Source organism: Patagioenas fasciata, chromosome 1 (assembly GCF_037038585.1).
Source record: "Patagioenas fasciata isolate bPatFas1 chromosome 1, bPatFas1.hap1, whole genome shotgun sequence".
NCBI classification, from domain to species: Eukaryota; Metazoa; Chordata; class Aves; order Columbiformes; family Columbidae; genus Patagioenas; species Patagioenas fasciata.
The window spans coordinates 149,507,316-149,522,357 of record NC_092520.1 but is presented as its reverse complement, the minus strand read 5'-3'; the positions used below and the strand labels follow the sequence as shown (position 1 = coordinate 149,522,357).

The following is a 15,042-nucleotide window of genomic DNA, read 5'->3' as shown; positions in this document are numbered from 1 at the left end:
CCTGTTTCAACTCCTTGCTCCCCATGGATTTGCAGCAAGCCACGTTCACGGTGCATTTAGAGATGCCCAGTACCCGCAGAGATAGGACTTTGGATGTTTGGATCATGTTGCTGAAGTGAGTAGGGAAAGTGCTGACACCATGTCTCATAAATGAGATGGTGGAGTTCGAGGGCTCTTGTGCCACCTGTATACATGAGGAGCTTGGTCTGTCCTGAGGCACTTGGCAGACAGGTGAGGGGACCAAAGAGTGGGCTCCTAGTCAGATCGTTCTGCTCATCTCTTACCTCTGTGGCAGCCATGCTGCCTCTTAGGCTGCGGGGCATAGATACCCCCAAAATGGGGTGGGCATAGTGGCATCAGAGCTGCAAGGATTTAGTACAGGGCTAAGCATGGCAAAAAAAGCCTTGTGGCAAAAGGGTTGAGTGAAGGCAGGAAGCAGCTGTATCGTGTGGGGCTGGCATCTGCTTGCCCAAGCGTAATGACCTATTTTCCAGCTTTTCCACTCAGGTGACAATGCAGCAGGAGCTGGGCTGCAACTAAAAGCATCTGTAATGAACCTGCAGCCCACGCTCAGGGGGGGTGCAAGGGGGAAGGCAGCCAGGTGGAAAGTTTAAAACCACAAGGCACAACAATACTAATAAATAACATCCCTGTTCTCAGCTTCTCTAACCCTACAAGCTTTCTGAAGATGAACAAGGCTTAGGGTGGACTGCAAAGGAAGAGCTCAGCTCCTTGGGAGGAGGCTGCCCTGCATGTGTTAACTGAGGCTCACAGAAAGAAAAGCGAGTAGGACTCACTGATTCCTTGCACTGGTGGGTATGGGTGTGTGTCCCAATGCTGCCCTCCATGCCCTCCTTGTGTGAGAGTGGTCTTTACAAGAGAGACCATGGCCCATACCAGTCTTCCCTTTCTGCGGGATGCTGCCTTACATGTATTACCTGGGTTTTTTTCTGGGGCTGAGTTGCTCCTACTTGCCCTCTCAGGGCTGTTGGTAGCTCACATGGCTACTCACTTGGGCATCCATTTCTTCCTAAGCAAGAAACTGCCTAGTATACCATGCCTTGCACCAGAGCTGCTGTACAATGGGCAGAGCTGTTCCCACTCCAGGCACGTTGGCCATGGCAGGGAGGGTTCTGCCCAGCCTTCATCTTCCCCTCCAAGGAGCACTGGGAATGCTTGCCCCTCAAGGGAATATGGAAACTACCATTTCCCTGGATATCTAGGCAGGTTCAAGCTTCAGCTTTTGCAAGCCTAGCACGGGAGAGCTGCTCTTGTTCACAAGTTTGGTCTGTACCACAGCTCTGCTTGCAGCAGGAGGTCAGAACTGCCTAATACTTTCTTCCCTCTGTCCTGTTTCCATAAAATCATTATCTGTTTCTCCACAGCACAAGCTGCAGCACTGTGCTGCTCAAACTCTCCTGTAACACAAATCCCCTATTGATCCTCCTTAATGTCCTCAGTGAGCAGAGGAAAGGAGGCTAGTTTGGGATAACCTGTCAAGTTTGTTCTGCCAGTTCAAGAGGAATCTAACACTTCTTTGAGAGACAGTCTCTTTGCTGGGCTCTCAGCTCTGCGCTTACACTCCTAAGAGCAGTTTTTCTCTCCTTGACTTCCCACGAGAGAAAGAGAAGACAATACATGCTTGACAGACAGGAGAGCTGCTCACCCACAGGGAGAGTGTGTCTAACAGCAACTTACAACCTAACACTAACCAGCCCCTTATGCAGTACAATGTCTCCTCTGCATTAATCCCTGCCCCTTTCTCCCCCAACAGCATGTGCACCAGGACAGCCACTTCTGCACCTCCAAATCCCATGACCTGAACAAAAACCATCCAGTACCAGCAGCACAGCTGGCTCCATTCATTGCATCGCTCACATTATCCTGTTCATGAATGAACTATTAATGGAAGTAATTCCTGAGTCAGAAACAGGTGGAGGGGAAGAACGAACTAAAGTGAAGGGAGGTATGAATGAAGGAGAACAAAAGCAACAAATAAACACAGCATGAAGAGTGCACAAAAATAAACAATAAATCTGAGCATGTAATACAAAAGAAAGGAATGAAAAAAGGATGCAAGTATGATGATGTGTCTCATATTAAAAATATGCACTAATACGTTGGGCCTGACTTTTTCAAAGTAACAAAGTTATTTTCCTGCAGTACTTGCCAAGAATATTTGATAAAAACTACCCAGTACCAGACCAGCACTTTAATGGCCCAGGCTACCTTTTTACAGTTGTATTCCCTGGGAACATAGGACGTTCCACTTAAATATGAGAAGAAACTTCTCAGTGAGGGTAAGAGAACACTGGAACAGGCTGCCCAGGAAGGTTGTGGAGTCTCCTACTCTGGAGACATTCAAAACCCGCCTGGACACATTCCTGTGTAACCTCATCTAGGTGTTCCTGCTCCGGCAGGGGGATTGGACTAGATGATCTTTTGAGGTCCCTTCCAATCCCTAACATTCTGTGATTCTGTGACTTGTAGACATTGAAATCCTGGGGTAGGTCCCCAGCGACTCCTCCCAGCTGGCTGCATGGCAGGTTGTGGAAACAGATTCCCAGGAGAAGAGGCTGGATCTTGCTGTGGGATGCTGGATCACAGTGAGTGGTTGTTACTGTGGTAAGCTCAAAATTGATTACAGATGGGATTTATCCCCTGTAACAAAATACCTAAAAGCTAGACGTCCAGCCTAAACTAGCACATTGAGAAAAACAACACTCTTGAGGGACCTATGTCTCTTCATTGACTAAAGGAATTCATAAATTGATAGAAGACACTAAACTCAGTGGTGGTTAACAATAGATGAGATAAATCCTACTTTTAAAGATTGAAGCCTTTTCTGCTAGAGAAAATGACATACTGCATCTGCCTAAACAGACAGGCTTGAGCAGTTTAGTGTTATCAAAGCATGTGTGCCAATTATAGCCAGATAGTGTTGAAAATCCCCTGCTCCCTCCCTTGTTCCTCTGGATAGTGTGTATTATATAATTACTTGTGAGTTATCCACAAACCTTTTCCGGGTTCCAAGAAAATCAGTTAAAGGTTGAAAGATGGGGTAGAAAGATGGAAGGCAGAATCCAATTTCAGGGAATTTAGGTGCTGGGCATTCAAGTGTGGGAAGGCAAAATAGCACCCCAAACTGCTCAAGCCTCATACTGTGCCTACCCGCACTCAGCCCCCTGCACATGTACATAAGAGGCTTTCCAGCCAGAGTGTCACTTCTCTGGAGTTTTGCATTTACTAGGTGGGCAGCAAAGAGAGATCATTTTCATAGCACCAAATGCCACTGTGCCCTCCTGAGAGCTGTTGCCTGACTCCAGGAACAGGTAGTGCTTGGCTTATTAGCCAGGACAGCTCTAATACCTGTGGAAGCCAAAAGAAGTTTATGAAGTATAGACTTAGGGCTGGACTTAGAGCTGAGTCTGGAGTTTGTGACCTCGGCAGCTCTGCCCTGCCTCCAAATGCACAAGGGAGGCTGACACTTTTGCAGATGTTTTAAAAGCTGTCCTATTATTTATTCATGCAGTTGGGTTAATTCAGCCTGGCTGCAATAGAAACAATGCTTACAATACACTATTCTAACACAAGTTTTCACATCAAGCAAAAGCTAAACTAACACAGCAAGTGGCATCAATAATTGAAATGGTTTTTGGGAGGGAGAGGATGGGCCAGGAAAGCTCCAGGGCCAGGTCTGCGATGTGAAAGAGCAGAGACATCTCTCCCTGCATGCAGGCTTGCTCGCTACAGGTGGTCAGAGCCTGTCCAAGAACTACTGCCTGCTCACAGCCACCCTGCCTGGGCATTTGAGCTTGCCAAAACTAGCAGTGCTTGTTCTTCTGCCCACTTGGGCCACAAAAATGGCTGTGACATTGGGCAAACTGTGCAGAAACTACTGTAGGAGCCATCCTGTCTGTCTTGTGTTCTCCAGGGAATATCACGTACACTAACACTGGCTTGCTAAGTGTGGTAGATGTGGGGACTGTGAGACAGCCCTTGCAAAGTCCATTCTTCCAACCTGTGCCAGTGTTCCTGAGCTACCTTGATAGGAGCTGGATGGTGAATGAGAACCAGACGAGGTCTTACACAGTTCTAAAACACCAAAAGGTCTTTGAGCTGCCTCTTGCTCCCACACAAACATCTAAGAAGTTGTGACTAGCCCTTGGGCTATACTCGACTGGAAATGCCAGCACACTACACTACACTGCACTGCCAGCCGTGGGCCAGAATTTCTTCTGGAAATCCCTCATTTCCATGCATGTCACACCGCTGGGTGTGCAGCCATTGTGGAGCCAGCTCTCACAAGCAGCTGATTAAAGTTTACTTCCAAAAACCACCAACCATTACTATCCCCAAGATCAGAACTGACACATGAAGAAAGTATCTGCAGACAGTACAGCTACAACCAGTTGAACACATGTGTTTTTTCCTTCTTGTTTTAGAACATTTTGTGTATATTTTATGTCTACTTTTATCTTTGTCTTTAAGGATGACAAATCAGCAATATATTGTGAAGAGGAGATGGCAGCACGAATTGTTAGTGCAAGAACATCATCTCTTGCATGGAGAGATAAGACACAGGTTTGAACCCTGAAGACTCAATTGCTTGATACGTGTCTATGTACACACAGTCCATGCCCAAGATATGTCTATATACACACAGCCTCAACAGCTCAGTTCCCATCTTTGAGCCTTGTTTTCTACATCTGTAAACAGGATGGCAGGATCGCTCTTTCATCGGACATTTGGAGTGTTCCATTGACAGGTGCAGCGGAAATTGAGAGTAGTGAGCATGCTGGAGTAGGGCCACCTGCTTTTATGGCCCTCCTGCAACATGCAGAGACAAAAACAGGCAACCACAACATAGCAACTCCTGAGCATTGAGGCTTGGAGAAAGACACCAAGCTTTGCAATAGGAACTGTTCCCAGAAGCTGCTGACACACTTTGTGGTCACATGTGAGGCAGAAGAACAGGGTCATTTGAAGGGATGATGCCAAATTTAGGATGACAAGGAATTGCCAGCCTATTGCTATTGCAATATTTCCCTGTCTGAGCAGAGGCTATGTTTGGACTTCAGCAGAGTATCTGTCAGGGGAAGCAGTCCACACATTGCTTGCTGGAGAAAGAGGCAATTACATTTAATTGCAGCTCTCAGCATGAAGAGACTGGAGAGAACATATGTCTTGTTGCTGGCCAAATCAATATCCATACAGTATATTAAAAAAAAGAGCTGGAACAAAGGTCAGATACCAGCAACAATAAGCAGCAGCTATTGCAGCAGGAAAGAATTTTGAAATCAGGGCCCAGATTTGGCTCTTGAACTGGCATACTCCAGTCTTTCCCTAGAGTAGAAGTGGTGTGATTATTGGATTTAGGGTTTCCGTTTGGCTTGGTTCAAGAGAAACCACTGCAAAATTCAGGGGAGGTAGAGAACATTTCGGAGAGAATATAATAAAGGATACAGTGCAAAGGACTTTTTGCCTAATGGAAAGACAGCTCTCACTAAGGACTGTGCTTCTGCCCAGTAAAAGAAAGACACAGTTAAGTGCTGGTCATCCCTTGATACAGGTATCTGAATGAGCTTGTTGCCCCCTGACTGCACAGGTCACATCACCCTGCATGGCAGCCCTCGCTTTCACACTCTGGTGCAAACTCATTCTGCTTCCTCTGTTGCAGTTCTCAGAGTGAGAGAGGTGCTGTCCTGTGGTCCTGACGTCCCCTGTTTATCATACAGAGAGCTGTGTCTTCTCCTTTTCTCTCACCTGAAGTAGATCAGGACCAAGCAGGAAACAAAGGTTCATCTCAGTTCCTCAGGCCTATCTTTGCAGAAAGCCTGTCATCTTGGACAATGCTCAAAACAACAATAAGATGCTTTTCTTCCCAGCACTTCAGACCCTGCTCCTCTGACACCGGAGGCTGACAAGTTAGCAATGGTTACAACGTGGAAGGCAGAGCAACAATCAGGTGCTGAGGTACTATATGTCTCAAGTGTTCACAGGATTTTGCAGCCTTAACTGCAAGACTTGAAAGAGGAGAGAGATGTAGGCTGAGAGATGCATGGCTTGTGTGACTTGGAGAGGGTCATGGTGAAACAATTGAAGGGAAGAACCCAGCAAAGGCAGCCACTGAACAGAAGCAGGGAAGAAACCCGAGATCTTGTTCAGAAAAGGGACAGCTCAGCCCATTGGAGTTTTTTTAGTGGGGATGTTCCCCAGTGCTCTGTGACTACAGTGGTAATGAGAAACCCTTACTTAGCATGCTTCCTCACACTGGCCTCTTCATTACCACAAACAGGACCACCAGTTCCCCTCTCACTATCCCCATAGTCCAGGTGGACAATCTGAAAAGGTCACCCATCTCAAAACTGGACAGAAAGAGAAGCAGGTGTGGAGTCAGCATTCGCTGCTCCCTGCTGGTCTCACAGCAAGGAGTAAATTTTTTTCCTCCTCTGACTCTCTGTACTTCCCAGAAAGCATCAGAGGTGCTTTATCTGGATGGGGTGAGATCCCAGTCACTGAGTTTCCCAGTCACAAAACCTCCTAGCATCACTAATTTTATCACCCAATGGTGCTGAGCTCCTGTTAGATGATTTCAGGCCCTCTGAGGAGAGACTGAAGTGAAAGGGCTGCTGATATTAAGGGTGAAGCACACTGCTGGGAAATGCATTGAGAGGTGCCAGGTAGGGAGGGGGAATGGTGAAGTTCCTGCAGAATGGGGGTGGAGGGGCATGGAGGATGGGGTGCATGCTCGTACAACCAGGGATGGAGTGGGCTGGCAACTCCTTTACAATGCAAGGAGGAGGAGAAGAGGTTTCCACACTTACTCCAGGACGTCCCTGTTGAACTGCTTCTTGCTGTTGCCCAGGAACTCCCCAATCATCTGGCGGCTGAGGCCCTTCCGCTGGAGCAAGAAGTGTGCCACCCCAATGGGGGTGTCCGGGATGAAGCCTCGGGAGATCAGGAACTGGATCCCTTTGTCTGGGTTTCTGAAAGGGAAGGACAGAGACATGGTGAGTTTGCATGTGATGTCTTTGAGGCATTATTGCCTCTGGGTCACTTCACAGTTTGCAGCAATGCAGTTCTCAGTATGTGCCTGGGCTCCTAGGAGTTCATGTGTTTGGCAAGGATGGGACTTGGTGAGAGCAGGGAAAAGTGACTTGGAGGAGTGCCGCCAGTTGCTGTTGAAGACAAAAGGATGCCATGGGACCTGCTGTGTCATTTGAACAGCAGCTGCTGTCACCTGGCCATCACAAGTGTCATCCCACTGCCATGAGGGATCCTGCTGTACAGTACCAGTCTCATCAGTGACTCTCTTCTGGTATCCATCTCCTCCAGAGTCAAACACTCTTGTATTCTCTCTGTCCCAGCTTGGTTTGCTTAGGGGCCCTATGAGGACACGATTGGACTGTATGTCCCATGCAGACAGCACAGGAAATGTAAGTAGGTTCAGCTGCTCCAAATGCAACCCAAAGCCCCCCAAAGACCAAGGGTGAGGGCTGGGTACATGACTCTTTGCTTTAGGAAAGCTGGGGTTGCAGCTCCTGTAGAGAAAAACAAAGATAAAAACACGACTGTGAAAAGAGTTTGCTGCCACAGTGCATGGGCAAATGAGGCTCAAGACAGAAAGGGGGATAAACAAAGGTGGGCACTTTTTCTGTTAAAAAAACAGAAACAAAAAAAAAAAATCCAAAACAAACCAAACAAACAAAAAAAAAAATCTCTTTTTCATATATTTTTTAGTGCTCAGTGTTGAGCGACACTTTCTGCCTTCCTCACCTGAGCCTGGTGCTGGCTGCCTGAACAGAAATCCCATGCTCAGATTTGCTTATCTCTTCCTCCAGTTCCCCCACTTCCCCTACCCTTAACTGTGTTGTTCTTCCTTTCTCTATTGATTTACCTCCTCAGGCAGAAATTTCTGTGTGTGGGTGGATGAGAGCACGCACCTGGAGAATGCCTTGTCAGAGCTGGGAAAGAGCTGCGTGCTGCTCCCAGACAGAGGATTTTTCTCCCTCTGTGGCTCTGAGTCCTCTCTGAGAACAGGCATGGTGCTGAGTGGGCCTGACTGCACGGTTGTGGGAGTGATTTTCTTCAGTGTCTGTGCCTGCATACGCAGCTCTTTGGGGGGTAGTGCATGTGTCTCAACAAGCACACGTTTGTGTTTGTCTATGTCCTGTACATGCAGATTTCTCTCATGCCATATGTGTTCACCAGAGCCCGTGTGTCTGCATATTTTTTAGCAGGGTCTGTCGTGATAGGACAAGGGGTTTTAAACTAAGGGAGCGCAGATTCAGGCTAGACATGAGGAAGAATTTTTTTACATTGAGGTTGGTGAAACACTGGCCCAGGTTGCCCAGAGAGGTGGTAGATGCCCCATTCCTGGAGACATTAAAGGTCAGGCTGGACGGGGCTCTGAGCAACCTGATCTAGTTGCAGATGTCCCTGCTCATGGCAGGGGGTTGGACTAGATGACCTTTGAAGGTCCCTTCCAACCCAAACTATTCTATGATTTTAAATATTTTGGCTTTCTCCTTATGTCTCATACAAGCACACATGCTTCTATGCATCCTGGGAGTAGCTGTGAGCCTGTGTGGTGCCTGCCCCACCATACAGACAGGAATGTGCGTGTATGTGTGTGTTGTGCAGGAGGTTTTCTTCCTATATTTCAGTCTGCACCACTGAAGGGGGTCTGTCATGATGCACTGCTGCTGAGCAAATTAATGCAATGCCAGGAAGATTTTCACATTCTTTGGTTCTCTGAACTGGTGAGTGGGGAGAGGTAAAGGGGTAGCTTCTTCGTGACAGGATGCCATATTCCCATCATTAACCCAAATTCAAGGATCTTTGTCAAGGCTTAAGGAGTTAGCTTGCTTGGGCAGTTTCCTGGGGTGAGGAAAGGATAGGATGAAATCTCAGAGCACGTGAAAGCATGATATGCACAGGCACAGACTGTGACACTGTCAGGTGGTGAAGGATGTGGGTGAGCAACATATGTCTAGCTATAAGGGGATCAGCATTCAGGAGAATGGCCTGCTCCTTACAGGGGCCTCAGGCATATACAAAAAGTAGACAGGCTTGAAATAGTTCTGCTTACTCTGTAATGTCACAAAGAAAATATACTAGGCAGTGTGGCATCCCTGGGGAGAGTGGCTGGGAGAAAAACTCAGTCCATTAAATTCATGACCAGGAGAGCTTCAAGATCTGGTATTGAAAAACCCAGGCCTTCTTCAAGGAAAAGAGACAGTGCACCTTCTGTATTATCACACGGATCTCTTGGTTCACCTTTAAAGAGCACAGGCAAAGTGCTCTGCTAAGTAAAAGGTCATATGGTCAGGGCCAAAGTCAAGCTAAGCAACAGAGATTCACAAAATGCACCTCCATCTGCATACTTTGGTATTTGGCAAGGGACAGTATGGTGTTTACAGTACAAGGATGATCTCAGCTACACTGGTGTGACCCCAAAGCCACTGTACTGATTTTAGATTCCAGAGGACCTGGAAGTTGAATATGGCCAGAGCAATGCACCTCATACAGTGGCGTGGATGTGCAGATTTCAATAGAGGTGGCACATACAATGCAAGAGGATGTAGGATAAAACAGTCCAGCTGTGACAGCCCTTCTGCACTGCACAGACAAACATCCTGGCACACACTGTTCTTTCAATAACAGCAACCTTTCCTGATTTTTTCCCAGGATTCAATTTGCTCCCCACAAAATCCTGATAGCAATATAGCATCTCTGCCACTGAACACCTGCAGATGTACCCCATGTACTGCAGCATGTGGCTTTTACCCAGATGTGCAGCAGACAACTCCGCTTCCATCTCTCCTGAGCCTGGTTCCTCCTCTTTTCTTTAGTGTTGCAGGGTTGTTAAGCACAGCCAGCAAATGCTGTGGGATTCCTCACGTCCTGCTGGCTTTCCCTCTGCCCACACAGCCAGCTGCCCACACACATGGAGTTATTACAGCAGCGCTGCATAATGATGCACTCTCCGTTCCAAGGATGCCACCCCCTCACTGTGGAGCAGGGATGAGGAAAGTGCCACAGCAGCACAGCATCGACATGTTCCCAGGGGCCTGCTCAGAGCTGGAGCGCTGCTTTCTGAAAAGGCAACGCAAGGCTGACTAGAGTATGGCAGATGCTGCTGGCAACTGGAGGTTTTCAGTTCTTGGTCCAGGGAAGCGGTCAGCAAAAGAAATGTGCGCCCATGCATGCACGGCCTCAGTTCCGTGCCCTGTGGGTTGGTGCCCACACCACAAACCCCACAATGGTAAACTGGCTCCTTGTTAGAAATTGACAGGGAAACCACCAAGCAAGCAACTGCAGAAATCTGAAGGGCCTTCCCAGCCCCTTGGACGGAAGTGCACTGCAGTGTCACAAGGGGAGCCATGTGTCCCTTAGATCCCACTCAGAGAATAAAATAAAGACATCACTTCCCCAGAGCTAACAGGTCAGTTCCCTCCCTCCCTGTCCTTCAACATTTTGTCAAAAAAACAGCCTTACAGGCTACCACACATTATTTCAGCAGGTAGTTTCAAGGGAGCAGGGAAGGCCTGGCTAGGAAGTTGTGTTTCAGAGCTCCACGGTAAATCTATTCCACAGGGACCTGCAAGATGCAGTGAACTCGGGTCACTGAATGAAGGAGCATGGCAGAGCTGCTTCCTCAAAATGGTCCTGGTGCTGCTAATCTGTCACATGAATGTGTGCCAGGCAGATCGGGCGAAGAGGAGAGGCTGGGAAAAAGCATTTTCACTCCTGCTTTATCTCTGCATCAGTGCTCATGTCAACTGTGCAGGAATCAAAGGAAAACACACTTGGTGGAGGGACTCCTGCTGAGCACAGCTGAGAATACTGAAACACAGAGCAGCAGAGATGTGAGCCCCACATCCCCCTCCAGAAGTACACCTATCCCAACACAAACACCAGAACATCTGTGTGGACCTGGAACTATATCACAATCAACCTCCTCTGTGTCTGGTGCCTACCTTTGCTGGCTTGTGTTCACCAGGCAAATCACAGTGCACCCAGAGCCTGACTTTGATATATATACATGGACCCACCTGTTCACAACGTGATCTCAGAGCTTGTAAAATGTGCTCCTCAGTTCTGTAAGAGTGTCAAATTTATCTGCTTTAACATCACTTCTGTTCTGGATGTGCTCTGAGCTCAGCTCTAAGAACTTCTCGTCCAGGTTCCTGCCTCTTACAGTCCACATCCTCCATACTACCTGTATATAAATCCTGTGCATTGTCTTGTCTGTGCAAAACTTCTGCCTAGGACTGCCTAACCTTTAGTCCTTACTCTCACCAAAAGGCCCACGCTAATGTGCGACAAAACATACTTGTAGTATGGGTGTGTTAAATCCTCAGCATCTTCATCAGGGGACTCAAATGGAAACCAAGACAGCATAAGATTGGGAGTGTGATGATGGAGCAAAACCCAATACTTCTTATGGCTTGCTTTGATGAGAAAATTCTCATCAAAAGGCAATGAGAAAATCTAAAGCTCTTTATAGGAGCTCAGCTGCTTTCTGTCAATCCAAAATAGACTATACATGACCCCTCGAGTTAACCTCTTCTGACGGTAATCTCTGGACTGCCCTGCTTTTGCTTTCACACCTGCAAATTTTTCATAGAATATCAGACTCAGATGCATGAGAGACTAAGATGACTAACCCTGGTCTGTCAGGTGAAAATCTACCCAAATACCAGAAGGAAAATGACAGTCAGAGCAGTCGTATCAGGCTAGCTAAGCTCAGCTCTACCCTTGTCTCTCTCTCTTTACTTGGAAATGCTCCACATTAAGTAACCACGGCTGGGCTGTCACAGTTTAGCCCCAGCTATCAATCAAGACCACAGCAGAAGTTTGCTCACTCTCAAATGGGGGACAGAATTGAAAGGGAAGGGAGAAACTTATGGACTGAGATAAACACAGCTTAATAAAATAACGAAATAATATTTAAAAACCACTTCTACTACTAATATATATAAAATGGAAAACAGAATATAAAATGAAAGATACTCCATGCAATTCCTCACAAACTCTGTCCGCACCAAGCAGACAGACCCAGGGAGAGAGTACCCTGGTCCCAAACAGCTGATCCCAGGGGAAGAGAGAAAAAGCCAAAAATGCAGAAAGGCCCAAAGACCCACTGCAACAGCAGAACAGCAAAAGGCCAAACTAAGCAATTCCAGAACCAAACTCAACTGAAACGGAGCAGAATTTAAATGGATCTCTATCTCCCTAGCTGGAAAACCCTACTCTCCTTAAATGTGAACCATGATGTTAATGGCATGTAATATTCTCATTGATCAGTCTGGATGTCAGTCAAGGTCTGTCCCATCCATGTCCCCCTTCCCAGCTGCCTCATACCTGCAGACAGAGTGCTGAAAGAGACCTTGGCTCCCAGACAACAACTAAGATAACAGTACGTTCTTACATTCTCTTTGTTCCAGTTCCAAAACAGGGGAAAGTTACTTGAAGAAAAACATTAATTCTGTCCCAGGGTGTTATCTTCTTGTTCTCAAACTGCATCCAAACGACAGTGCTAGCTATGCAAAGAAAAGTTTCTAACTGCATGAAGAAAATTACCTCGTTTTCAATCAAACCAGCACATGGGTTTACATACCCAGCTACACTTGTTCCTTTACAACAAAGTGGAGCAGGAGCCCAGATCCCAGGCTTAGCTGGTGGATGCCAAATGGACAGCAACTGAGACTGAAGGTTTAGAATTCAGGAGACCATGTGCACTACTCATCGGGCACTTGGCTTGTTCCTCTGTTGGGCAGAAGATCATGACAGCACTTGGGGAACTTCAAGGAAAAGGCTTCTGGGCAGCCAGCCTGTGGTCTGCATTGCATACCCAGATAGTCATGCCCTTGAATATGAAAGAACTTCCCTGGAGATGGATCCGGATCAAGAGCCTACCATCACCTGTTCATGTGAGGTATGAAATAGGCTGGGAAACCCAAAAGAGGAAGAATCACTTACATATTAAAGAGGTTCAGCCCAATGCGGTAAAGACGCTTCCTCATGGTGTCTGTGGAAAGTGTGGGGGACTTGCAGCTAGCTGGGTTCTCGCAGTGGTACCTTGGGAGGCTGAGGATCATGGCCTGTAGTGCTTCTTTTGAGGACACCTCAGAGGCTGACTTGGCTGAAGTAGAAGTGCTGCTGCTGCTCAGCTGCTCTGAGTTGTCTGCATTCTCAGACTCAGAGCCTTTGCTTTGCCCTGTCTCATTGCTGGCATCAAACTGGAGCTTCTGCACTGTCATCTGCCCAGGCTCAGCACTGCTCTCTCCTGTGCCATTAGTACTGACATTCACCTCGGTGAAAGTGTGGCTGTTCTGGAGAGTGCTGGACTCAGGTAGGCTCTCTGGGGCAGCTTGTTGTTCACTGGCTTCTCCCTCCCCTTCTCCTGGGCTTTCTTCAGCCTTGCTAGCTTGAGAGAGCTCAGCCTGGGCATTGCTGCTGAGGCAGTTTGCCATGGACACCGAGGTAGACGATGAGACAGAGATGTTCTGGTTGTCAATCTGGACTGTGACATCTCGAAAAGCCATCATGAGAGTGCTGCTGCTCTTGGGTAGGGTATCTGGCAGGAGCCCTTCCTCCTTCTCCTTGTCCTGCAGCTCAGCTTCTAAGTCTTGGTTTGGCTGCATTGAGCTGGCACTGAAGGTCTCCCTTATCTGGTACGAGCCCCCATCTTGCAGGGAGCACATGGTCTTCAGGCTCCAGGTGCTGAGGGCATCATCAATAGACTTGGCCAGGGACTGAACTTGTTCTGTGAAGGAGTCCTCCAGCTCGGTCAGTGCCCCACTGATGGTGGCTGGCAAAGATGGGGACCTTACCAATGGGATGCCCACAAAGTTGTACCCCTCCACCAGGGCTTTCTCAGTGGAGAAGCTCTCTGAGTTCTGGACCCGAACTTTCCTCAGAGAGATGCGGCGTGGCATGCGGCTCTCCAGCAGTGAGTTGCGGATCTTCTCAAAGTTCTTGCTGAGCTGGTACTGCCGGAAAGCAGTCTGGATGGTGCAGGCTGCCCTGCGAGATACCAGGTGACCTCCATATTTGTGCTCTAGCATTTCAATCTGAAAGACAGACAGGAGAGGTTCATTTTTGTTAACTGACTTCTGATGGCTGTTACACCAGTTCCTACACTGATTAGTTTGCAATCATTGTCAGAAGAACTTTTAACACTGAATTAGCTTTTGCCTGCACTGATGCGCCCTTGATTTCAACAGCTGGCCCAAATCTGGGCATGGCTAGCTAAAGCACCAGCACTGTGAGTTTCCTCATAGCTGTAACATGATCATGCCCCTTCCTAGAGCAGCAGCCATACAAGCTGGAGCACGGAGGTGCCCTTCCCTTGCAGAATCACTTCTGATGGCCTTTAGGGCAAGCTCATCACTGCAAATACAGTGTTCCTGCTTGGCAGTGTTCTGGTAATGTCAAGCACCATCCCTTGTCTCAAAGTGTTACTAATGCTCCTCCCCTCTTCGGTCACCTTAGGAAATACTTTCAGGGAAAGGAGAAACCAGTCAGAAAAAGGAAAGAACAGTTAAATTTTAAATGCGTGAAATGTTGGCTTGATCATAGGAGCTAGTGATACGTATCAGCTTCCATAGAAGTTAGTGGAGGCCAGGTTTGTTCAGTATCTTCTAAAGAGAACTCTGAATCCCAAAGTGTCTTCCTTTCTGATATCTGAGTTTTTCAGGTGTCAGCCAGCAGTGAAATGAAAACTACCCAAGAAAAGAAAGACTCTCATTTTTGAAAGGTAAAAAATTCAGATTTTAAATGTTGAGACAAGATATTAAGAACAAGGAGAAGGAGGATTTACTCCTCCTTGAGCTGCTAACAACAAACACACATGTAAATACATACACACACAGCTAGGCTGTATCTCAACACGCTTCAACAAAGCAAGTATGTACGGTAATTTCTCTTCTGTAGTCTAGTATTTATACTTCCTGGTAATCCCCTCACTCTTCCTCTGCAACTGGACCTTCACTAACGTGCTACAAGAGAATGTTAGATGACTTGGTTCCA

The 15,042-nt window shown here is 47.4% G+C and overlaps 1 protein-coding gene across 5 annotated transcripts in view; it reads right to left on the bottom strand.

The window, feature by feature from the left end:
• IQSEC3 (IQ motif and Sec7 domain ArfGEF 3) overlaps positions 1-15,042 on the bottom strand; it is a 104,660-nt gene that overhangs the window by 20,441 nt on the left and 69,177 nt on the right. For all 5 annotated transcript variants that reach the window (XM_065841631.2, XM_065841634.2, XM_065841633.2 and 2 more), the window contains 2 exons: positions 12,991-14,084; positions 6,828-6,989 (listed from right to left, as the gene is read on the bottom strand). In XM_065841631.2, coding sequence (XP_065697703.1) covers positions 6,828-6,989; positions 12,991-14,084 — 1,256 coding nt within the window. The remainder of the gene's footprint in view (positions 1-6,827; positions 6,990-12,990; positions 14,085-15,042) is intronic.